The sequence below is a fragment of the Oncorhynchus nerka genome, linkage group LG7 (genome assembly GCF_034236695.1).
Source record: "Oncorhynchus nerka isolate Pitt River linkage group LG7, Oner_Uvic_2.0, whole genome shotgun sequence".
Lineage (NCBI taxonomy): Eukaryota > Metazoa > Chordata > Actinopteri > Salmoniformes > Salmonidae > Oncorhynchus > Oncorhynchus nerka.
Window position 1 is genome coordinate 38609487 of NC_088402.1, and position 26660 is coordinate 38636146.

Genomic DNA, 26660 nt, shown 5'->3' on the forward strand with positions numbered 1-26660 from the left:
TGAGATATGTAGCTCACCAATTCTTTCACTTCACTTCCTTTTCATCCTCCGTTCTCAGTTCCTCATGTACTTGTCCTAACTCTGGCAGGTGTGGGCCTTTCACACTTTCTCCATTCCAGAAAGTTAGCCATTTTGGCTACATGGTAGCAAAAATCTACAGATGGAATGTTGGCTTGTGGGACAGTTGATTTGCACATATCAGAAAATGATTATACCCGGAAGGCAAAGTTATGGAATCAATAAAGGCCTGGATGTTATGGTTTCAGATGGTGACATAGCTCTTTGTAGCCTACCAGCCAAATTCCTCCTCTCTTCCTCCCACCCAATGCTTTCCACAGAGTTGGTGGCACCCGCTGTCTGAAGCTTGAAAAACGACTGACCAGCAGAACGTAGATTGACGTTTATATTGTGTCCACTCGCACTGTCATTTTGTTATCCTTTTCTCTTTCCCTGCCTCTGCTCTTTTCAAAGCTCAAAAGCAACCGTCAATATTTTTAGGACCATGCTTCCAATGAAATGCCCTCATGGAGTGTAACATTTTGGATGAATTCAAAGGCTTGTTCCAGTTTCTTTATCATCTTGACTCGAGCACACGTTCAGTGTGCCGACTCTTTGCAGGCTCGTCTGCCCTCCACCCGCTCTCCCCGTTTTCTCCCTCCCACTACTCTCTCTCTCAAAAATTCAAAAAGTGACTTTATGGCTATAACAGCAATATTCCATCTTTGCCAAAACACTTAAAGGTCATAAATCAAGACCAACGCATTGACACACAGTTCCTATAAAAGAGCGCTCATCCTTTTCTTTCTCTATTTCCCTGTCTGGTTTACTGTCTCGCCATCACCATGACCATTTTGCTAATATTTTTCTGCAAATCTTCAAGTTAAAAAAAAAAGTCCCCCCAATAAGAAGGCTGAATAGTCTTGAGGTGGCATTGCCCTAGAAGTTGGGCTTGAATTGTCCAAACGGACAATTATAGTAACTCTCTCTTCCTCCCTGTGTCCCCTGCTCGCTCTTTTTCCACTGCAGGGAAAGACATAAAACACCCGTGAAGCGCTAGAGCCAAGATGGACACATGCCTACTGCCATAGTCCCCATGCAGAGCCATTTAAATAGAGCCAGCATGGTTCCTGGACCTGCCTAATTTCCAGCTCTCCAGATTCAGGTATATACATGCACACACACATTCTGTGAAACAGAACTGACGATGTCCGTCTCACTTTCAAAGCAGCCCCAGTTGACGGTTATTACTTTGGAGCCAAAATGGTGGCACGTAGTGTGTCTATCATTCAGGAAATAGAGAAAGAGGCAAAAAGGCCGGGACATGGACACCCAATGAAGGAAATGAATGGTTCTCGGAGGAGGACAGATCCAAACAGGCCAGAACAGATAAAAAAAAGTGAACAAAGTAAATCCAAGCCACATGTTTTGATTCGACTGATGAGAATAATGCTATAATATCTAACTCATTGCTTTGACGTTAAATAGCTTCTTGATGGTAAAATTGAATGACAGACAGAGACAGACGAAGAGACAATACCCAGACAGCGAGAGGAAGGCTCTCTCTTAATATTATCGGCTGCCTGTAGACCCGGGACTCCCGGGGGACCATTGGCGCCGGTCAATAACTTTTTTAAATCTGAGGTTTGAGTTAAGACACGAGGTGAATGAAGTACAAAGTAAAAGACATGAAACACACAAGCATGCCTAAATCCATTACATATATTTTGCATATTATTTTGCGCACGCACACACAAATATACATATTTGACGCTTGAATGCATGTACAACTGTAACCAAAACCCTTTTATGTCAATGATAAATTCAGATGCAGTCTTCGATCCAAGCTCCGATAGACTAGCGTCCTGTCCAGGGGGTGTACTTGCACATCAAGCTACCTCACGCCACAGAACAAGGAGATAGGCTCCAGTTCCTATGAGGCGTTTTGGCTCTCTCGCACAACGCTACCTTACTTCGATCCGAGCAGTATGTACTGTATGTAGTCTTAAGTCTTCTGCAGTCAGTTCCTACTGTACAAGCATTACGGAGTCAAGCCCTATCAAAAACACATTTACCACATCCACGGCAGATGCACACAACATGGATCTATGTACACACGTGTCAGAATACAGTTGCACTCTCTCGCTCCCTCCTAACTCGCAGTTAGGTAGTGGTCTTCACACTGCTTTGATTATGCGCAGACCTGTGGCTTGAAGTTAGAACATATACACAGATTTATGGGTCAAAGCTCGTCTGGGGCGGCTGATGCATCGGGCCCTCGGGCAAAGAGCTGATGTGAGGTAGCTTCCGTGAAGGCAGCATATTGGCCACAGAGTGTACATAAAACCCATTGCAGCCAAACCATTGCAAGATGAGCTTGCCTGAGTAACCAACTCTGATGAAAACAATGATCCTACACGTATTTCTCCATAACATCTCCCCAACACATACCAAACATGTTAAATAAACATTTATGGACGTTCATTTAACCGCATTGTTCCTGAGACCGTTGATGGCTTTTAGCCGGGAGCCGGTGACATGAATACAGTGCCAATGGTCTTATTGTGCAGGCGTGTTGCCACTGTATTCCAGTGTAGCGGGCTGGCTCAGATACAAGGTGTTATGTCGAGAAAATGACCTGAAATGTCAAAGTCAACAGAGGACACAAGCGGTAGCCTTGTTTCCACAGCCGCTGTGAACACGTAGAGACATTTAACAGCCATCTTAAACTCTGCTGTCCTTAAAATTGGTTATAACTGTCACATGTTCAAGTGAGAGATGATAAACCGCATTTAACAGGGGTCAGTGGAGAATTATACATCCAGCGGGGAGAAGGCTTGGCTATCCTTTACGCTCTGCATGTTCATTAGCACTCAATCTGTTATTGTGTGGAATATGTTCATTCCCACAAAGCGGTGTAGGCTCACGCAGGGCAGACATATGCCCAGGGCATGTGCTCAACACTTAACAACAAAGCAAGGACATATTCCCTGCCCATATAAACAGTGAGCACATGTGCTGTTTCAGTGCTCATACTACTGGCTCATGCACGCACAGCATAAATCACACTCACCAGCTCGGACAAGGTGGCGTAAATCTAGACTCTGCCTTTCAAGAGGTTTGTGTGTCCCCCCACACGTGGGCCCTGCACGCACACACACACACAGGGGGTCCGAAATGATTGACACCCTTGATGAAGACGAGCAATAATGACTGTATAAAATAAATCATTCAAATGCTGAGCTATATTGACTGCAAAAAATTACTTTATACTCATACAATTGCTCAGAGAAATAGATTTTGTTTAACAAGTCATCTTTTTTCTCTCAAAAAGGTAGGTGTCAAAATTAATGACACCCCTAAAGATTCTTATCAACAAAGTAGTCAAAAGTTTAGTATTTGGTCCCATATATTCCTAGCACGCAATGACTAGAAGACACTTGGATGCTACCATTATTATCCTGAAAGAATCATGAATAACGATAAGTGGAAAGTTATAGAGGGTCAAAGATCAAACATGCTAACCTCCCCTGTTATTGGTAATGGTGAGAAACCTATTATATTCTTATTTGTAATAAAAGTAACTCCAAAAATCACACAATACATGATTTACCATTCATTTCTATTGGGCACAAAATAATCTGAAACACAACCAAAACAAACTGCAAATACATCCAACAAGTAGATTCACAAGCTTGATGTCATTTGGTGCTGGAATTATGGAACTTTTAACTACTTTATTTAGTCTTTTAGCGGTGTCAATCTTGACCCCTAAATTAGTTTTGAAGAAAGAAAATGACTTGCTAAACAAAGTGTCTTTCTCTGAGCAACTGTACTAACGTAATGTCTCCACTGTTTTGAGCATACCATATAGCTCAGTATTTCAACTTTTTATTTTATACAGACATTATTGTTCATCTTTATCAAAGGGTGTCAATCATTTCAAACCCCACTGTACATACACACACTGACAGTGCCCCTCCCGCACACTGTCTGTCAGCGCACACAGGCCAAGTTGGACCGCCAGTCGTAAATCAGGAAGCCAGCTTTACATAAATGGAGAGTTTCCACTGCTGTAGCCCAAGCCAACCAGACCCAGTCAAATAAAAGTGAAATGAAGCTCAATTGAATAAAATGACTGGAGCGTGTCGATTTTTTGGGGGGCAGGTTAAACAGACCTAAACATGCTACATGTTGAAACAGGCTAAAGGAGCACAGTGCTTAATATACCGTATGTAGGTCTTTCCGGTCTGCGCTTAGAAAGACAGCGCAGAATGCTGTGAATAGAGAATGACATAACCCCCACGCTAAAGCATAAGAACACATCTACAAACTCGTCTTCGCTCAGGACGTTGGAGAGAGAGAGAGATGCAGGTAGATACACAGCACACAAAGATAAACCATTGTCCATGCCCTGACACTTCCTCAACACCACATGGAGACAATGTAAACACAAGTAAACAGATGTACATGCCTGGACACACAACTGGATAAACACAAGCACACAATACATGCCTGGACACACACATCTGCATAAACACATGCACACTATACATGCCTGGACACACAAACATATTCACACGTTCAGCCAGCCGGTTGGCGTGTTTACAAGCAGAGGGTGTTCCGGGTGGTTGGACTTTATCACCACCTTGACATGAAAGCTATTTGTGCCCAGGACCCACTGTTATTGTTATGGGTCTATATTTCCCTCACCCACATTGCAGCAACTCTAGACATTTAATAGGTGTGTATTTGAATGGGTAACTTTAGCCCATTCTTGGTCATTGTACAAATGGTTTGCAATAAGCTTCACAAACGTGTGTGTGTGTGTGTGTGTGTGTGTGTGTGTGTGTGTGTGTGTGTGTGTGTGTGTGTGTGTGTGTGTGTGTGTGTGTGTGTGTGTGTGTGTGTGTGTGTGTGTGTGTGTGTGAGAGAGAGAATCTATTTGCAGGTTTGCATGTGTGTGTTTGAATGAGAAGATCAAAAGAGTTTGAAGAGCCTTCTGAGATTGTTTCAGCAGCAATAAGATAGTTACTGGACACTGTCGTAAAACAGTGGGAGAGAACGAGAAGCGTTCCCGTACACACACAATAGTCTGTCATCAGCAATTGATTACAAAAAATAGTATTTTTCCTTGTATGCCAGAAAGAAAAATATTAAAAAGGAAAGAAATACCCAAGTAGAAAAAAATAACCCTTATTACTGTATTATAAAAAAACGGGACAGTAATATATTTGAAATGATATCATCTGTCAGGACCACAAAATAAGGAAATGATATCATGGGGACTTTACTCGTGTTAAGCAAACTTACTAATGAGTTTCCATCTCTGATATTATCATGATCATTTACAGTCCACTCTTGAGCTTCATCTCTGTCTCTCTCATGGCTGTGTTGGCATGACACTGGTTATGTGTAACTCCTGCCAAAGTACTGAGGGATGGGGTGTACATTTTCTATTCCTGCCTTCTTTCTCTCTGCAGAGATTTTGTTCATGAAGTGGTCATTAACTTAAATGTCCATAACAGTTTTGTGCGACTTTGCAGACTTGTTGACGCATTAACTTAAAATGTCAATGGAAGAACCATCTTCCATTGAGAAAAGCCTTGGATCCCCTGGGTTCTCTGAGGAACAAAATCATTGTTAGGGATGGATTGCTCACTACTAGAGTTTTGTGTCTGCAGAATGCTTTACATCTGACCTGTTTCAATGTAAAGCACGGGCACCAGAGGGCAGAAGTGCGCACGGATCGAGACTGACGTATTTTGGACGTCTTTTTTTGGTCCTGTCCGGCTTCGATACCAACGTCCACGGACGTACATTTTTGGTCTGGACTGGCCTTGATTTGACCCAAACATAGACGTCTACACTGAGTGTGCAAAACATTAGGAACAACTGCTCTTTCCATGACATAAAATGACCAGGTGAATCCAGGAAAAAGCTATGATCCCTTATTCATGTCATGACAATTGAGACATGGATTGTGTATGTGTGCCATTCAGAGGGTGACTGGGCAAGACAAAAGATTGAACTGCCTTTGAACGGGGTATGGTAGCCAGGCAATGGTTTGAGTGTGTCAAGAACAGCTGCTGCTGGATTTTTCCACGCTCAGCAGCTTCCCATGTGTATCAAGAATGGTCCACCACCCAAAGGACATCCAGCCAACTTAACACAACTGTGGGAAGCATTGGAGTCAACATGGGCCAGCATCCCTGACGTACACTTTCAACACCTTGTAGAGTCCATCCCCAACAAACTGAGGCTGTGCAAAAGGGGGTGCTACTCAATATTAGGATGGACCGGCCTTTATTTAGCCCAAACATAGACGTCTATGATTGGTTCAGATTTGGATATTTCCATTCCAATTCACAAGAAGCTAAAACCAGAGATCTGTATATAATGATGAGATGCTCTAGTCTCCACCACAACAATGGTAGTCGTTGTCCCAATGGCAGGAAGGCCGGCAACAAGCTTAGGTCTACATAATATGCCCATAAAAACGCATTGGGCGTATTCTGAGCAGATTTTGGCAAGAGTGAGCCCTCTCGCTTCGCCTCTTCCTCTCTGCTGAAACCATCACCGGAGAAAGTATCCGTGCGGGCCAAACAGTGCCCCACTGTCTCAGTATACAGAGCATTTGGAAAGTATTCAGACCCCTTGACTTTTCCACATTTTGTAACGTTACAGCAATATTCTAGAATGTATTAACTATATTTTTATAGTTCATCAATCTACACACAATACCCAACAATGACAAAGCAAAAACACTTTTTTCTTTTTCTGCAAAAACATTTTTTTAAATGACTGAAATATCATATTTACATAAGTATTCAGACCCTTTACTCAGTACTTTGTTGAAGCACCTTTGGCAGCGATTACAGCCTCGAGTCTTCTTGGGTATGGTGCTACAAGCTTGGCACACCTGCATTTGGGGAGTTTTTCCCATTCTTCTTTGCAGATCCTGTGGTGTACTGCATTAGCATCAAATAGTCCCAGTGATATACAACATTTCAGGGAAGTCAGGAACCAATATACACAATTAGTTAGGATAGCAAAGGCTAGCTTTTTCAAACAGAAATGTGTATCCTACAGCACTAATTCCAAAAAGCTTTGGGACACTGTAAAATCCATGGAGAATAAGAGCACCTCCTCCCAGCTGCCCACTGCACTGAGGTTAGGAAACACTGTCACCACCGATAAATCCACAATAATCGAGAATTTCAATAAGCATTCTTCTACGGCTGGCCATGCTTTCCACCTGGCTACCCCAACCCCGGCCAACAGCTCTGCAACCCCCGCAGCAACTGGCCCAAGCCCCCCCCCGTCAGAGATTCCTAAAGATTGGAAATCGGACACGGTCATCCCCATCTTCAAAGGGGGAGACACTCTAGACCCAAACTGTTACAGACCTATATCCATCCTGCCCTGCCTTTCTAAAGTCTTCGAAAGCCAAGTTAACAAACAGATCACTGACCATTTAGAATCCCACCGTACCTTCTCCACTATGCAATCCGGTTTCCGAGCTGGTCATGGTCCTAAACGATATCACAACCACCATCGATAAAAGACAGTACTGTGCAGCCGTCTTCATCGACCTGGCCAAGGCTTTCGACTCTGTCAATCACCGTATTCTTATCGGCAGACTCAACAGCCTTGGTTTTTCTAATGACTGCCTCACCTGGTACACCAACTACTTCTCAGATAGAGTTCAGTGTGTCAAATTGAAGCGCCTGTTAGTCTCTGGCAGTCTCTATGGGGGTGCCACAGGGTTCAATTCTCGGGCCGACTCTTTTCTCTGTATATATCAATGATGTTGCTCGTGCTGAGGGTGATTCTTTGATCCACCTCTACGCAGACGACACCATCATTCTGTATACATCTGGCCCATCTTTGGACACTGTGTTAACAAACCTCTAAACGAGCTTCAATGCCATACAACACTCCTTCCATGGCCTCCAACTGCTCTTAAATGCGGGGTAATGGCCCGCCTTATCTCAACTCACTGGTCACCATAGCAGCACCCACCCATAGCACGCGCTCCAGCAGGTATATTTCACTGGTCAATGATTGGAACGAATTGCAAAAATCACTGAAGTTGGAGACTTATATCTCCCTCACTAACTTTATTCATCAGCTGTCAGAGCAGCTTACTGCTGTACACAGCCCATCTGTAAATAGCCCATTCAACTACCTGCCTCATCCCCATATTTGTTTTTCTGCTCTTTTGCACAGCAGTATTTATACTTGCACATCCTCATCTGCACATCTATCACTCCAGTGTTAATTGCTAAATGGTAATTACTTCGCCACTATGGCCTATTTATTGCCTTATCTCCTTACTTCATTAGCACACACTGTACACAGATTTTTCTATTGTGTTATTGACTGTATATTTGTTTTCTCATGTGTAACTCCGTTGTTGTTGTTGTTTTTGTCGCACTGCTTTGCTTTATCTTGGCCAGGTCGCAGTTGTAAATGAGAACTTGTTCTCAACTAGCCTACCTGGTTAAATGAAGGTGAAATAAAAAATAAAAAATAAATCAAAATAAAACAAAGATCCTCTCAAGTGATGTCAGGTTGGATGGGGAGCGTCCAGGCTCCTGCTGGGCCACTCAAGGACATTCAGAGACTTGTCCCAAAGCCATTCCGGAGTTGTCTTGGCTGTGTGCTTAGGGTCGTTGTCCTGTTGGAAGGTGAATCCTTGGCCCCAGTCTGAGGTCCTGAGTGCTCTGGAGCAGGTTTTCATCAAGGATCTCTGTGTGCTTTTCTCTGTTTATCTTTCCCTTGATCCTGACCAGTCTCCCATGATGCTGCTACCACAATGCTTCACAGTAGGAATGGTACCAGGTTTCCTCCAGACGTGATTTAAAGAGTTAAATCTTGATTTCAACAGACCAGAGAATCTTGTTTCTCATGGTCTGAGAGTCTTTAGGTGCCTTTTGCCAAACTCCAACAGGCTGTCATGTGCCTTTTTACTGAGGACTGGCTTCTGTCGAGCCACTCTACCATAAAGGCCTGATTGGTGGAGTGCTGCAGATATGGTTGTCCTTCTGGAAGGTTCTCCCATCTCCAAAGGGGGTTCTTGGTCACCCCTCTGACCAAGGCCATTCTTCTTTGATTGATCAGTTTGGCTGGGAAGCCAGCTCTAGGAAGAGTCTTAGTGATTCCAAACTTCTTCCATTTAAAGAATGATGGAGGCCACTGTGTTCTCTGGACCTTTAATGCTGTAGACATTTTTTTTGGTACACTTCCCCAGATCTGTGACTCGACACAATCCTGTCTCGGAGCTTTACGGACAATTCCTTCGACCTCATGGCTTGGTTTTTGCTCTGGCATGCACTGTCAACAGTGGGACCTTATATAGACAGGTGTGTGCCTTTCCAAATCATGCCCAATCAATTGAATTTACCACAGGTGGATTCCAATCAAGTTGTAATAACATCTCAAGGTTGATAAATGGAAACAGGATGCACCTGAGCTAAGTTTCAAGTCTCATAGCAAAGGGTCTGAATTCTTATGTAAATAAGGTATTTCTGTTTTTTATTTTTAACACATTTGCAAAAATGTCTAAAAACCTGTTTTCACTTTTAAAAAAATATATATTTTAGAATAAGGCTGTAACGTAGCAAAATGTGGAAAAAGTCAAGGGGTCTAAATACTTTCTGAATCCACTGTTTGTAGCATATGTATCTGATCCTGTCTGGCCAGAAATAGTATCACATGCCATACTCTTTTTGTCCAAACAGCATCAGATACATGGTCTACACATACTGAGACAGAGGGGCGCTGTTTTGCTTGATCGGATGCTTTATCTGAGATTGACGCATCTTTCTGTCGGTGCTCGTCTCGGTCAAATAAATTATCAATATTTCAATATTTTATTAGTACGGGCAAGGAGGTACAGTAGAGCAGGCCAGGCCCCGTAAGGCCTGCCCTTAATGTCGACACGCTTTCATGCGTTCCGGTACCTCAGAGCCCCCCCAGTTCACACCCCTCTCATTCTCACTTTTTATTCCGGCACCTCTCGATTTATAAATTGATTTATAAATAAATATGGCCAGCCAGCTGCTCATCAAGGGTAGATAACTGGTTAATTTGACCCCCCAAAAATCTACCGAACTATTTCTCAATGTTTATCAAAATGACTGTTGCTGGCTAATTAACTTGATAATGCTTTGTGATCCATGTCGCCCTGTCACCTACAGTAGAACCTGATTAACAACATGGGGGGAAACAATTGGCCATGTTTTTTTTGTTCTACCAGATCCGGCATGAGAAGGTTCTAACTAGTGTATCTCTCTGTCCTTCAGTTCTTGTTGGATGTAGGTGTCTGGTTTATTAGGTCCCAGGCTCCCATGATTGGTTTGATTATTTTTGCTTTAGCGTCATCTGTACTGAGCAGATCTAGTCTCACGTGCAGAAGTGAGCCTTCTGGCATGATAGACTCATTGGGCAGCAGATAAACTAGCGGTTAAATCAAATCAAATTGATTTATATAGCCCTTCGTACATCAGCTGATATCTCAAAGTGCTGTACAGAAACCCAGCCTAAAACCCCAAACAGCAAGCAATGCAGGTGTAGAAGCATGGTGGCTAGGAAAAACTCCCTAGAAAGGCCAAAACCTAGGAAGAAACCTAGAGAGGAACCAGGCTATGTGGGGTGGCCAGTCCTATTCTGGCTGTGCCGGGTGGAGATTATAACAGAACATGGCCAAGATGTTCAAATGTTCATAAATGACCAGCATGGTCAAATAATAAAGGCAGAACAGTTGAAACTGGAGCAGCAGCACGGTCAGGTGGACTGGGGACAGCAAGGAGTCATCATGTCAGGTAGTCCTGGGGCATGGTCCTAGGGCTCAGGTCAGTTGAAACTGGGATAAGAGGGTTGGGCGAGTAACCGAAAGGTTTGCTGGTTTGAATCCCCGGGCCGACAAGGTGGAAAATCTGCCAATGTGCCTTTGAGCAAAGCCCTTAATCCTAATTGCTCCTGTAAATTGTAATGTAATAAAAAATGGGAAGAGGAGAATAGGTTGATTGAATGCACATTTGAGTGCATTTACTTTGTGCGGTTATAATTTATGCTATAAAATCCTGCGATTTCATTGGGGCAGTTCCCTCCTCAGCAAATAGCTGGAAAACATGGCCTATGCACCCACGGAGACGGAGCTGCCTGGCAGTCACAGAGTAGTAAGTAACTGAACAGCTTGTTTTGAATTTTAAAGTAGTAAAATGTACACATTACATTTAGGTCATTAAGCAGACACCCTTGTCCAGAGCAACTTAGTCAGGTGCATTCAACTAAGGTAGATAAACAACATATCACAGTCATAAAAATAAACTAAAAATCTGTAAGCGTTTACTGAGAATATAATTGTAGTTTTAGTTATTTTATTAGATGTCTAACTTTCATTCAGAACTGAAAATATACCTGACATCAACATCCGGAAAAGACGTCTTGTCACCCTACATTTTAAAACCTAAAATATCTAATTTTAGACATATTTTTAACGTAATTTTGCTTACTGGGACTGTCTTTCATGTCTGTAACCCTGGGGGTAAATGTAGAACCTGACTGTGAACCCCTACCTGAGGGCCAGACAGGCTTCCAATACACCCTAAATCAGCTGTGTGTGTGTGTGTGTGTGTGAGAATATTTCCTACTGAATTTAAAATCAAAGACATGCTACCTACTGAAATAACAGTATAAGCTAATGTTTCTTGTACAGACTGTACAAAATCACCCTGTAAATCAGTGTAAATTACTCCACTCCAAGAAGCTATACTAAAGTGCGATCTAAAGAGAATCATTGGAATGTTCTGGAGGCAGAATTGTCATCGCCCCTAAGGGTTAGGGTGTGTCACCCCCCATCCATACTTTTTCAAAGCCAAAACACTCTCCTTTGAACTTATGACTTTATCAAAATTGGTTGTAGTCGTCCCTCTTTTCCCATGTTTTCTGAGCCAAAAGTCTATTTTATTACCTCCAAAATAGAATACATTTTTTTCAAAAACGAAAGTAGTATTCCCTGCAGTCCATTCAAGTGACCAGACAGAAATGTCTCCCAATGTTATGGACTATTCTGAGGATCCTGTAAGGGTCTAACATGGAGATGTATTTTGTGGTCATACAACCCCACCATCAAAGACTGGGGTCTGATTCACCCAGAAGGCACAATGCACAGATCTCAAGTGCCCCCTAGCTGAGAAAGATGCCTGATGAGGACAAACATTGAGTCTCTCAGTAGTATTAACCTTTACCTTTGCGCTTTGTTATCCATAAAGCCTGATGAGCAAGAAAAGACACTGAAAAAGAACCCATTTGATTAGTTACTTTAGGGAATGTAAAAGTCATCAATCAGGCACTTTATTTAAAATTTTAGGACTGTTCTTGACTCGTTTTTTCTGAATACCTCAGGAATAGGTCATTCCTGAGCATCGACTTTGTCACGGGGTGCAGGAAGCCCCACCTGGAATCTCGCTCTCAGTCATCTGCCTTCTGCTTTACAGCTAGGCATTACTTCAGCAATTAGGCCCTTGGTTCTCTGTCAAAGCAGTGCCCTGTCCTCTGAGAACTCAAATGTACTTCACCATCTCACGTCACCAGTCTGGGCTGAACATTCAACTACCTCAGCTTGTTCATGAATAATGACGGGTTCTTGTTCTTGCCCTGAAAAACATAGCTGACAGTCTATATGAAGCTTTGTTTACATGGTCACCAGACCAGTTTTCCTTTACTTTTAGGTTGTCCTTTTGCATGCATTTCCCCCTGATGCAAAACTGCTCCTCCTGCTGCAAAGACAAATTTGACTTGTTTAATCATTTGCAGTGTATTCGTAAGGCTACATGCACGAGCGAGATGAAAACGCAGTCGCGAGATAAAGCGATAGCAATTCAGTAGAGAAGGCATTCTCTGCTTATTTGCACAAGACCAAGCCAAGGATGGTATTTGTATCAGCTGACAATTAAAGCTGCTGGAACGAGACCAACTACTCTGGCTTTCGGTTTAAGAGATCGAATCGAGGTTACAGAAAAATGGTGACAGACTGGAGGCGTAAGAAGAATTAGAAGGAAAACGTTGGTGGATAGCGTCAGAGCCCTATGAACAATATATATATATATATTTTAGAGTTGTGTTCATGTTGATTTGGGTATGTTCAAGAGAAAGGCAACAGTGTACTTAAAAAAACTTTATTTATCAAATTCAAAAAGGCAGCAGCTCAAACTTCTCATTCAGGGAAAAAGGACATTTTTAAAAGTTTTATTTATGAAAATGCATTTAAATAAGAAAAGACAGGTGGCGTTGAACATATAAATACACATTGTACGGAAGAGTATTACGGCCAAGTGAAGAAAAAAATTATAATAACGGCGACGGGTGGTGGTACTTGGATTATAATTTTTTTGGCACGATAGTAAAGAATAAAGTGCCAATATTTTGAGAATAAAGTCTAAATGTAGAGTTAAATTTCAAGATTAAAGTAGGAGATTTGGTTAACAGCATGTCTCCCTGTTGCTGTGCGCACCATCAATGAAAAGCCTGCAGTTAGATGACCCGGTGAAACTATACTTTAGAATTGGCTTCAGTAACAAGGATATCCTCTCTTTTAGCACATATAACAAGAAGTATTAGGACCTCAAAAAGGTTGTGCCAGAGATTATTTTCAGAAGGAGGAAACGTGGTTACATACATAGTACTTCTCTACATTTCATGCAGAAAATTATAATCCAAGTACCACCACCCGTTGCCGTTTATATTTTTTACTCTTCACTTGGCCCGAATACCCTTCTGTAACATTGCTTCCGTTATAACCATAGATTTCCATGCTTAAAGTTTTGCTGTGTGTGTACATGTAATGTGTGTGTGCGGGACAGTGAATTGACATGTAAATGAAAAAGGGAATGTCTTTGGTCCGACACCTCACATACATGACTAGTAGTAGCATTGTGTTCCTGTATTTCATTGGCTAAAGTAAGGTCTGAAATAGAAATAAGACTACAAAGAGACCCCTCAACACCCCTAACACAACTTGTACAGTTTCATATCCATTTTTTTTATTCATTTCTTTTTATTATAATAATTCTACTTTTCATATTTAAAAAAAAGTTAAAACATGGGTGGTATTCCCATGAGAACGGCATTATTATCTCAAAAATACACACTTGCCAAAGAAGTGCGTGCAGTTTACAACTAAACACAGAGAGTTTACAACTAAAGAAAATGCCTTCACATCTCATTGTAAATTCAGAAATCACTTTTGGTCAAAAGACTAAGACTGCATTTTTGTGTGTGTGGGGGCAGGCGACATCCACCAAAAGAAAAACAACTGAAAACAATGCTTACAATTCACTGGAATTACTTCACATATACTGTGTATGAGAAACAATACATTTTATAATTTCAGAGTAACTGGATGATTCTGGATAAAGTGTCAGTAATTGCTGATGACATTGAGAATTTATTCAGATGTTAATACATCCTAGGTTTTTTTCTGCACCATCACAGCTGTTGCTGTTCTCCATAATTACACAGAGACACAAATGGATCAGCTGCAAGATTTGTGCAAGTGAGAAAAATCACCTGTATATAGAAACACACAGTATGATCACGGTGGTGGTCTACATTCAATGCAAATATATTTAGTCCATCCATGTACTTATTATTACTGTGCTCACTTCTGGAACATAGGAACAGCAGGTTTGTGCCCATAACATGCAGAGGTTTAGAGGACAGAATATAGGTATGATTTTTTTTTTTAAGTAACTCAACAGCTACCGTTTATATTTACAACCAATAAACTCAAGTTAAATAACCCTCATACAAATCCAAAACACATTTGACATAAAATAAACAAACAAAAACCAAATCTAAGCTGACAACTAGCATCTGACCTGCATTTTCTGCAGGAGCCCTCAATGGAATTTCAATGGAAAGCGATAAAAACAAATATACAGACAACCTCTACAACAACAACAACAACTCAAATGAAACCATGAGCAGTCCATTCTACCACTAGCTGCATATATATTTCAGTGATTAGTTCTGCGCTCTGTCTTAGTGCAGTGAACTGCCAGGTCTATGTTTTGGGCAGGTTAAAAAAAATATATATTATATTAAGAAATGATTTAGTTAGGAGCCATTGGTAAACTTGAATCCTAGAATGTAAAAAATATATATAAATAAAAGAGGGTGTCAAGTGGGATGAGGTTAAATAACGTGGGTGATGGCATAGCCTTTTAGGTTGGCTTTGTTTTCAGATTTTTTCCCCCTTCAATTTTATTTGACTTCTTCAATATAAAAACAGAGCAGGTTTGCAAAGTGGCTATTACTCATTGGTCTATTAGTATATTGAGTCTTCAGTATAATAAACACATTTGCTTTGAGTTGCTGAGACAACGTTTCAACATCGGGGCACTACAAGGTCATTGTTAAACATCCATTTCAATTAGTACAGATGGCCTCCGTAATTCCATAACAGATTTGCCTCCTACAACCTTTCAACTCTCCCTTATTAAGTCCGCATCCCCATCTAACTTCACCTATTCGATCTCCCATTACCCTCTCTGTCCCGTTTTCCGCTACCTGTCCTTTCTCCTCCAATCCCCCTCTCGATTGTTCACCTTCAATAGCCTCAAACCTGGCCCCCCTGGCTGATGTAATACTCAGCCTCCCTTCTTCTGACGGGTAAGGGTTGCCGTGGAGACTCCGCTCCGCCGGTGTGGGGATGGTGGCGGCCTCGGAGGGAGGTGTGGTTGCTGTGGTGATGGTGGGCGGGGGGAGCCGAAGGGGGGTCGCGGAGGGACGGGGGAACATCGGAGGCTTTGATGGGGATGATCCGGGTGTCCATGACCTCACAATCCACCTGCATCATCATCTCATGGGATTTGTTATATAAACTCTCTGTGGGAGGGCGAGAGAAAGAAAGAGTGCAATGTAAAAAAAGAGAGACACTGACAGGGATATGGGGAGAGGAGAGTGTACAATAGATAGCCTTTATTTGTCTAACTAAATAACAAAAAGTGTTTGGGGCAGTGCATTGGGGCTATAATTCTGCATAATTCTAAACCGCTGATAGTTCCAACTAGATATCAAGAAAAACAAAGTCACCGTTGACAGACATAGCCGGCATCACCAGGGACATTTTGGGCCGTGTGGTCTTGTTGTGGCTGATGGCAGGCAACAGCAGGTGATCCTACAAACAGAAAGTATGTTCAGAAATGTCAGGACACGTTTGTTTTGCATTTTTCGAATGACACCCATCGTCCGTTTTTATTCACACTCGGTTTCACTTCCCTAGAGTTTTGGCGTCGCTGTTCCGTCTTACCCGTCTGAAGGAGACCACGTAGAAGGTGTCCTCACGCCGGTCGATGGCGTCCATGAAGTCACTGTAGCTGATCTCGGGACCGGCAGGGAACACTTGTATCTGACTGTGAGAGACAGAAGGAAGTTAGGCCAAGACAAATAGCATTCATTTAAAAATAATAATCATTTAAATGGTCGGACTCATTCCAGCAGTGTTTTTCCTCAGTTGATGCAAATGCCACACTTGGTTTAGTATGGTACAAGTGAACATGCAAAAGTCAACGAATCACTTAGAAATTGAAGCATGAACACCCATTGTTGACTACTGGGAAATGTGGTCTACGACGGTTACCTCTCAATGGAACGATGGGTCTGTATGGGAAGATATCTGGAGAAGTTTGTCTTCCTTAGCTGTGCTTTCTGTAGAAAAGGGAAGGGAAACAACGATGATGAATGTGTGCACCCAAACAATACCAATGAACACCAACTCGAACAGCTAGGTCGTTCAACACACCAGAGGGTATCATGAGTACTCACCTGCGCATGTGAACTTGAAAGTTGCTGGTATTTTGGCCTAATATGATCTGATACAGAAATACTAAGAAAGTAAATGAAACCACACCTGCGCTATTTTAGCTTTTTTCACCATCTTTGGCTTCCCTCCAGACTTCTTCCTGTCGATCTGGTGCCTGTGAACCCATCCTCTCAGCTCATCCGCCAGCCTGAAAGAGGACGTGAAACAGTCAGCTACAGTCAAGATGAGTGCACAGATAATGTACTAATAACACATACAGTGGGATCTATGAGGATATTATACCCCGCCCCCCTTTCAACATAGATATACGAGAACACAGGTGCACTGTAAATAGAGTAGCAATATCATATTTGCATAAATGTGGTGGGTGGGAGAGAAAGAGAAAAAGAGAGACTCCTGAGTTGCGACCATAGCAGCACCGCTGACCTGAGGGACTCTGAACGGTTGAACTGCCTGCAGTCATTGGAGGTGAAATAGCGGTCGATGTCCTGCAGGACCAAATCCTTCACGTCACTGAACACGTCACTCAGGTTCCTGAAAACAGCCAAACACGTAATGCAGATTGAAACAGCAACTTCGAACAGATTCAACATCCTTCTGAAAGCCTAAATCAGCATATCACTACTATTCTATGGAAAACTAGTGCGTTCAAGGGCACAAGTCCTTAAAGGGCCGTAAACATGAAGTAAACACTTAACAGGCAAGTAGTATGTGGACATCGTTCATTTTACGACAGTCTGTTACTTACTTCCAAGATCAGACCAGTATGACTGCATTCTAGATGATTAGACTGCATGAAAATCTTCTGCTCAGCTCAAACACTGTCTTGTTCTCTAAGGGCGTTCTACTCGGCCATGTTTGCAAAGCCTCATCAATTAAAACCTTTGGTAGATGCATGATTGGCTGTACGACTCACATGGGCAGCAGTCGCAGATGGCTGTGAAAAGGTCATAATGAACAGGCTCACCCTCATGGATATGCAGAATGAACTATGAATTGGACTTTATTACCCACCTAAACTGGTATGAATCGGTGGATTCCCTCTCCACTTCTCCTCCCTTCCACCCATCCTCCTCCTCCTCCTCCTCCTCAGGATCCATCCTTTCCTCCACTCTGCTGTGTTCCTGAGCCGTCTCAAACTCCAGGAGACGTCTTCCTGCGTGAGGCACCACCTCTTCCTGTAGTCCCGTCTCCAGCTTCCTGTCTGTGATACTGGAGGAAAACATTTAGTCAAAATCAAACATTAAATCATGGAGTTACGCACATGACTCGTTAAAACAAAGGATTTGTTTTGGCCAATTTGCTAATTGTTAACACTTAATTGAATGGCAGTGACTATGAACAGTGACTTTTACCTGACAGGGCCGAAACTGAAAGTCATGAACAGTAGCACTGCCATAACGCAGACGGCCCTCTTATTGTTACCAGACTCACTGCCCTGGAACATAGAGAGAGGAGAGTTAAAGCACAGTGTACACTGTACAAACACGTATCCTCAACCACATCTTTGAATGTATCTAGTCATTGCTTAAACAGACAAATCTTAACCACATTCTTAAAACTTTATTTAGAAAGATGAATTGAAAGCAATGCAGTCCATCCAGTCCATTAGGGAAATCCATCTCTGGCCCAGTAATGTAATCGCCGAACACATTTGCTTAAAGCCGCGATTATGTCACTTTTTGGTCGACCCCGACCAAATTCACATAGAAATGTGAGTTATAGATCTGTCATTCATATAGAAAGCAAGTCTAAGAAATATTAATTTTCCCAAAGTCTTCTTCCTCAGTTTGTATGATGGGAATTTGCATATACTCCAGAATGTTATGAAGAGTGATCGGATGAATTACAATTAATTGCAAAGTCCCTCTTTGCCATGCAAATGAACAGAATCCCCCAAAAATGTTTCCACGGCATTTCAGTCCTGCCACAAAAGGACCAGCTGACATCATGTCAGTGATTCTCTCACATGGGTGTGAGTGTTGACGAGGACAGGGCTGGAGATCACTCTGTCATGCTGATTGAGTTCGAATAACAGACTGGAAGCTTCAAAAGGAGGGTTGTGCTTGGAATCATTGTTCTTCCTCTGTCAACCATGTATACCTGCAAGGAAACATGTACCGTCATCATTGCTTTGCACAAAAAGAGCTTCACAGGCAAGGATATGGCTGCCAGTAAGATTGCACCTAAATCAACCATTTATCGGAGCATCAAGAACTTCAAGGAGAGCAGTTCAAATGCTGTGAAGAAAGCTTCAGGGCGCCCAAGAAAGTCCAGCAAGCGCCAGGACCGTCTCACCAGTACAGAGCTTGCTCAGGAATGGCAGCAGGCAGGTGTGAGTGCATCTGCATGCACAGTGAGGTGAAGACTTTTGGAAGATGGCCTGGTGTCAAGAAGGGCAGCAAAGAAGCCACTTCTCTCCAGGAAAAACATCAGGGACAGACTGATATTCTGCAAAAGGTACAGGGATTGGACTGCTGAGGACTGGGGTAAAGTAATTTTCTCTGATGAATCCCCTTTCCGATTGATTGGGGCATCCGGAAAAAAGCTTGTCCAGAGAAGACAAGATGAGTGCTACCATCAGTCCTGTGTCATACCAACAGTAAAGCATCCTGAGATCATTCATGTGTGGGGTTGCTTCTCAGCCAAGGGAGTGGGCTCACTCACAATTTTGCCTAAGAACACAGCCATGAATAAAGAATGGTACCAACACATCCTCCGAGAGCGACTTCTCCCAACCATCCAGGAACAATTTGGTGATGAACAATGCCTTTTCCAGCATGATGGAGCACCTTGACACAAGGCAAAAGTGATAACTAAGTGATATTGACATTGATATTTTGGGTCCATGGCCAGGAAACTCCCCAGACCTTAATCCCATTGAGAACTTGTGGTCAATCCTCAAGAGGCAGATGGACAAACAAAAACCCACAAATTCTGACAAATTCCAAGCATTGATTATGCAAGAATGGGCTGCCAACAGTCAGGTTGTAGCCCAGAAGTGAATTGACAGCATGCCAGGGCGGATTGCAGAGATCTTGAAAAAGAAGGGTCAACATTGCAAATATTGACTCTTTGCATCAACTTCATGTAATTGTCAATAAAAGCCTTTGACACTTATGAAATGCATATAATTATGATTCAGTATTCCATTGTAACATCTGACAAAAATATCTGAAGACACTGAAGCAGCAAACTTTGTGGAAATTAATATTTGTGTCGTTCTCAAAACTTCTTGCCACGATTGTACACCAGCTTCAAACAGCTGGAAATACAATATATTTGGTTAAAGGCCTAAAATAAACCTTTTGGTCCACCAGCCACTGTGGCAGGTAGATGGGGAAGAAAAGAATCAAACAGCCACTCAGATTTTTTTTACCGGGCTAAATATTTTCCCTCCATAATTACAGCAAAGAATTGGCAAATAAAAACAGAATAGATGACCATGATTTGTAATGTTTCTAAAACAATGTATTAGTAAAAAGTAATGTGGTGTATTGCTCCATTTCATTTCATTTTAATCAAAATATCAGAAGAGACCATTTTCAGATGCGCCTATGGGGCGTAAGTCTGTGTGTGAGATTTGGGATCTGACCAGGGCATCTCTTCGCTATCAGTTGAAGCAGCAGACTCAAACTAATGTTGAAAAACAACCTAGCTTGTGAACAAAATGTAAATAGCCAAGAAACACAAAGACGAAGTCTCAGTTTGTAGACTTTAGAGTAATTTAGACCAACTTCTATACACAGCGCCTCCACAAATGAATCAGCACTTCATTCAGAACGCACAGCTCTCCTGCCAGGCAGTGTTGCTGCGTGAGGTGGGATATAGGATTTGTATTTCTTTGTTTGATTAGCAGCTTTGAAACAAAACAGCAGAAACACTCTGAAAACAGCTACTGCAGCATTTTTCTACAATAAATTGCAACTAGCACGTGCTCATACTTGACTTCTGACTATTTTTCTATTTGGAAATATAATGGTCGCACTGTAGAGCCCTGCATATCTTCCCTCCCACTCCACCCTCCCACCCGTACCTCTTTCCCGACAAGCCTCTCCCTCAGGGCCTGGTTCTCCCTGCGGAGGCGCTCGTTCTCCTGCTGCGCCTCCCTCAGCTGGCCCTCCAGGTTCTGCAGGTACTCCTTCTTCTTTTTGCGTGACTGGCACGCCGACTCCCGGTTCTTGATCATCCTCTGCTGCCTCTTCATCACCTTCATCTGTGACACGGCCGGAGGGGAGAACGCATGAAAGTGAATTATGGCAGAAGTTGTTAACAGCAGCTGATTGCACAGCGTATGATTTGACAGTGAAGACTGAGGTAATACAACAGCTGAAGAAGAGAGTGAAAGAGACTCAATCCTACTCACCGACTGACTGACATGTGACTGACAGACACTCACATCAATGCCATTGCTCCCTGGCAGAGAGGACGCTGGGACTACGGGTTTGCTGGGGAATGGGGCTGTGGGGCTATGGCCGTGAGGCATGGTGGGAGACACAGGCTCCATTTTGACGATGGCTGGAGTGGACCCCAGACAGACAGACTGGGAAAGCACCACTAAGGGAGGAAAGGAATGGGACATCACTTAGCTATTACATAACCATGCCATTACATAATAAATTATCTTACCAGACAGACACACTAAAATCCAGAATCCGGGTAGTAAAAAAAGAAAAGAAAAAAGACTGATATATAAATAGTTTTTCTCTCTTCTTTTTACCCCCTTTTCCTCCCCAACGGACTCGGGAGGTGAAGGTCGAGTCATGCGTCCTCCGAAACATGACCCGCCAAACTGCGCTTCTTAACACCAACCCGCTTAACCTGGAAGCAAACACTGTTCACCTGACAACCGAGGTCACCCTGCAGGCGCCCAGCCCGCCACAAGGAGTCGCTAGAGCACGATGAGTCAAATAAACAACCCCCGGCCAAACATTCCCCTAACCCGGACAACGCTGGGCCAATTGTGCGCTGCCCTATGGGGCTCCCGAACACGGCTGGTTGTGATACAGCCCGGGATCGAACCCGGGTCTTTAATGACACCTCTCAGACCGCTGCGCACTCGAGAGGCCCCTATAAATAGATTTCTAATCAACAACCGTTGCAGGAATATACATTGACAGGCATTGTGTCGATTTGAGCATGTACACACACACAAGGACAGACAGAGAGAGTAACTCTAAATAAAAAATATATATTCAAGGATCCCCTTTAATTAACCTTGTGTATTCACCAAACGGTAAGCCTGGAAAAAGGTAATGTGTGAAAAATGGTCAGTCTGGTCCCAGGACTCACCTGGCCTGCTCTGGTCCATGCTAGGCAGGCTGTGCAGTATGAGGGCCTTGGCTGGACTGGGAGACTGGGGGACGGGGAGAGCCGATAAACACACAGGCCTGGGCTGGATGGGAGGCTTACTGCTCAGGATGGTACTGGCTTTGATGGTGGGGTGGACTGGAGGGAGGGTGTGTATGAGCGATAGAGAAAACAATGTGACAGAGAGCATGAACGCGTGAGAGTTAAAACCCCTCCCACGCACTATAAATGTCTAAGTACATTTGCATCAAAAGTACATGAAATACGAAGTCTGCTCTCTTGTGGATGAAGTCTTTCCTGTGCAGCACGTACACCTACAGTATAGCTGACATCACTGTAGCAACACACACCTGTGGCAAGTGCGTCGATGCCATTGTTGGCTGCTGTCTGGTGTTGCTGTGGCTGTGGGAGCAATTGGGACTGTGGCGCCTGTGGCGAGGCCACCGTGACTTCACATGTGCCAAGTGGTGGCGACAGCACATCTCCAAACATATAAGGAGGTGTGGGCGGGTTCTCCCCTTTCACTGTGATCTGAATGGTAGAAAGAGAGAGATGTGGAAGACATTAAACTTTTTTTTTTAAAGGCTTCACACCTTTGTTGCACATTGGTTAGCTTTGACATATTCTAACTAGGCTAACTAGTTCAGAGACTCTGAGACACAGTCATGCATCAATGTTGCATAAGGTGCCTTTAGTTGTGTGATGTGGAAGTTGATTTCTGTCTGGACTGACCTGTGAGTCTGGGAGTGACGTCAGGGAGCAGTCTGAGGCCAGCGAGGAGGCAGGGGAGGGAGGCTCCGCCTTCACCCGGAACACTGGAACAGCACACACAAATGATTCAAAAAGACACAGTGAATATTTCACATTCCAGGATAAAAAGACACACACAGACGTAAGCAATAGCCAAAGAGGAACTTACACATGTCCACTGGCAAAGGCTGCGTTATCGTCATTTTATCTTTCAATACGGGACTGTGCCCTTAAGAGTGAGAGGAAGGCAGAGAGACAGCGGGGAGGGAGGGAGCAAGGTTATGCAAGTACACTACAACTGACGCTGAGCTACAATGACACCTTATTGATAAATTGAAGTGGTAGTGCATTAGGGAAGTATTGATGTTCACATAATTACATTTCCACTTATAGTTTGAGGTCAAACGGCTCAAAAGTCTACTGTACATAACTCCTGCTTTAGCCTAGTACATGTTTGATCTTTAAAATAACATGGAGAAATCCTCAGGCCCATATCATTCATCTTATTATTTTGCTTTGTGGGCCTTCTATAACAGTAATAACATGTCTACTACCACAACTAATAAGGAAAACCTATTTTTATGCTTACTGACATGTTTTATTCATCTCTGCACCTGTGAGAAGGTTGTCATCCAGGTGTCTCCACGGCGACGTGGGATTGTCGGGATCAAGAGTCAGCACGAGATCGTTGTCAAACTGCGAGGAGGCGAAGCACAGAATTAGGCCATTGTCTAGATTAGTCAGTAGGTCGACAGGGGGCACACAATCGGTTTCCCCAACAGGCAATCAGCCCCATTATGGACCGGCCCATCTCAGGCTCACTCAAGTTACCTTATTTAACGTTGGCATCACACACTGAACTATCACCACTGCTAGTTAGTGTTTAGTGCTGCCTGGCTGATATATACTGATACTGCTCTCATAGAGCAAGAATGAGCAGATTGTCGCACTATTGCACACTATTTTATTTAAACTTTATTTTACCAGGCAGGTCAATTAAGAACAAATTCTTATTTACAATGACGACCTGGCAACCCTGAATGGACTGAGATGCTTGCATCAGATAGGCCTAGTCTTATGTTGTCCAAATCTTAATTTGAGATACACTTGTGTAACAGACTTAATCACAAATCAAGTCCATGGGAGATTTGAACCTCTGAATTACCTGTGTTGTTGGATCTCATATGTGGACCATATTGTTAAAGCAGATATGGAGGTAACAGTGGTGGTTACCTCATACTACTAACAAACAAGACATTTCCAATGGTTGATTGTAGGGATGTAGATTGGAATCGGCCCCATGTTGAGTACACAGGGAATGAGGTCTAAATCATTGAAAGAGCGATTAGCGTCGGTCATAGGTTTGGATTAACTTCAATGTGGTGATACATGTGCAGTACAGTGGCCAGAAAATAGAGTCAGGGTCTGTGAGCAGAAACTCTCTTTGTCCTTACCGATGTTTCATATTTCGGTCGTCTCGTGTACTCCCCGTCCTCTCCCTCCTCCATGCTCTCGCACTGGTACAGACAGGCATCTGGGACAGACCAATTAGTTAGTACTGTAGGAACATAATCATTTACCGACACGCTCAAGTCTAGTTGCTTGAGTGTCAGTTGCTATAGCGTTCGTAAAGCCTTCTCACTGTCCCACAGCGACCTCTCGTCCGCCACGGTTCCCAGTGCCTTATTTGGTTTGACACGGACTTGAAACACATGACTCTGACCTTTGAGCTAAAACAAGAAGAGGGATCTACTAGTAAATGGTGGTTGTGATCATAAACACAACACCCAAAATAAGCTCCAGGTTTGATGCTTTTATACACCTATTTTAAAGGAAAAACAGGTTTCAGTCACAGGAGTCCAGTTTGGGTCTTCTGGCTTTACAAAGAGGGGGAAATCTAAGCAGTGGAGGGGAAGCTGGCTTAAAATAAATGAGGATTTCAGCCCTGAGGTCTGGACTTTAATAGCAGAGGGATCAGATACCCACCTACTCTGTGCTGAGAATTGTTCCCCATTACTGTTGAATTTCAATTAGCAAAGGGATAGCAAAAGTCTTAGCTACTCATGATAATAGTAAACCCCATTAACTAGAGGGCCAATTTATGAAATTAAATTGTAGTTCAAGCCTACATTATCGTGGGGTGTTTTTTGTCTTGAAAGAACGCTGAAAGAATACTAAGTAGGCTATCCTTTACAACTATAAAACGTTTTCCAGAACTGGTTTTGATACATACTACAGGCCTGTTTAAATTATGTCTATCATAAAGAGTAAATGTAAAAGTTCAATCAGGTTCAGCAATCACAGGAAGTTAAAGTGCTCACAGTTGACTGATTGCATGAGACAACCAAAGACTTAAGTCTGCAAACTTGAGCATACAAAATCAATGACCAGGGAGTCAGTAAAAGGGGAAGTTATCTAAAATACAGTGCCCTACAATGAAAACAAGAAAGATGCAAATGCTACTGATTTAAGAAAAAGACAGATGCTCAGATATTCCAGACCACCAGATGTCCCATAAAGCTAGCTATGTTTTCAGTCTTTGGGTAGGCTAAGCCCTATAGTTGTTTCACATATTGCATACAGTTGTAATTCAGGTATTTGGGCCTGAATGGTATTTTCAGCTAGACTGTATCTTATGGAAAACGAAAGCTTCAGAGCGCAGGCTTTTCTCGCACTAATACTAAACTAGCTAAAGCCCCATCTCATCTGTGCATTCACATGTCCGGCTTGCTGTCCAGTGTACAAGTATAACGTTAGCTAGTCATTGACACACCCACGAAAGAAACCAAACCACCCCCAACTGCGTATCATTCTACCACCAACTTTCATATTTGGATTTTTCCGCAATTTGTTCCCTTTGTCAACCTGTTAAAGGTAGGGTGAGTAAAGGGAATATGCATAATCAATTTCACGCGGTCGTGATCAGCTGAAAGTCGCGTTAGCTAGCCACAGTAGCAGATCATTTTAGATACGTAGCTAGCTAACGCATCCATGCTGCCCAGGTGGTAAACATACATCACAGTAACGTTACCATTTATGTACCTTACCCCAATCTTCGCTTGTCAGAAGGTTATCAGCGAAGAAACGACTATCCAAATCGGATAGTAAATCCGTAGTCATAGCCACACAGCCAAATGAGTTTGTTGGGGGGGTGTAATCACTGATAAATTATATCAAACAAAAAAGATAAATCAGCGAAATCGATTTTACAGCGAATGATGCTCAATTTGCGATTGGGTCCATCGAAACATTAGATTTTGTATTTATTTTATTTCATAATATCCATTCGGTCCACAGCACCATCTCGCATATGATTTACATCCAGACACGCGAACGACATTTCCGGCAAAAGCCCGTCCCATTTTCAATGCAGGATCCAATCAGAGCAACGATTTGTTAGATAGATTTTTCAATCGACCTGTCCAGTAATAGTATTACTATTTACTAAGCGTAAACAGTTGTGGGTGGTCAGAAATCAGATGTTTAAAGGTGATTCCGCCCACTCACGCATCAGAATTTTGAGAGACATTAAAAATATCAAATACTAGACATGTAATTAGGCATTCCTATCAAATGGACTGGTGATAAAAGCAATCAACTGTCAAAGAATAAGGAACATTTTCTTTGGTCAGGTGATGTATGAAATAAATGAAAATCTAGCTACAACAGGAGAAAAACGATAGCCTCCCTGAAATAAATTAAATTGTTTAATCACTTTAATTAAGTATCAAATCAAAATCTAATTGTATTCATCAAATGCTAGGTGTAG

At 42.7% G+C, this 26660-nt stretch overlaps 1 protein-coding gene across 7 annotated transcripts; it reads right to left on the bottom strand.

Moving 5' to 3' along the window:
- Nucleotides 1–13168: 13168 nt before the first annotated feature.
- On the bottom strand, nt 13169–26215 carry LOC115131598 (cyclic AMP-dependent transcription factor ATF-6 beta-like). Of its 7 annotated transcripts, none has more exons than XM_029663425.2 (17): nt 25939–26215; nt 24346–24425; nt 23506–23587; nt 23061–23120; nt 22874–22956; nt 22492–22672; nt 22124–22279; nt 21198–21388; nt 20868–21047; nt 18187–18269; nt 17846–18043; nt 17258–17365; nt 16919–17018; nt 16649–16716; nt 16319–16421; nt 16102–16186; nt 13169–15894 (listed from the first exon to the last, which is right to left on the bottom strand). In XM_029663425.2, exons 1-17 carry the CDS (start codon nt 26009–26011, stop codon nt 15626–15628), a joined length of 2100 nt encoding a protein of 699 aa, XP_029519285.2. In that variant the 5' UTR covers nt 26012–26215; the 3' UTR covers nt 13169–15625. The 7 variants fall into 7 exon arrangements, with proteins under 7 accessions (XP_029519285.2, XP_029519284.2, XP_064876552.1 ...); XM_029663424.2 differs by having other exon boundaries at nt 23485–23587; XM_065020480.1 differs by having other exon boundaries at nt 20868–21388.
- Between the last annotated feature and the right edge of the window lie 445 nt (nt 26216–26660).

Bases quoted from the DNA above. Each gene is read 5' to 3' on its own strand.
- LOC115131598 (XM_065020479.1), bottom strand. From the start codon at position 26,011: ATGACTACGGATTTACTATCCGATTTGGATAGTCGTTTCTTCGCTGAT. The intron at 18,044-18,186 runs GTAAAAGTCACT...GTTTTCCTCCAG, and splicing joins TTCAGTTTCGGCCCTGTCAG to TATCACAGACAGGAAGCTGG. The intron at 17,019-17,257 runs GTCAGCGGTGCT...GTCCTCTTTCAG, and splicing joins AACCGTTCAGAGTCCCTCAG to GCTGGCGGATGAGCTGAGAG.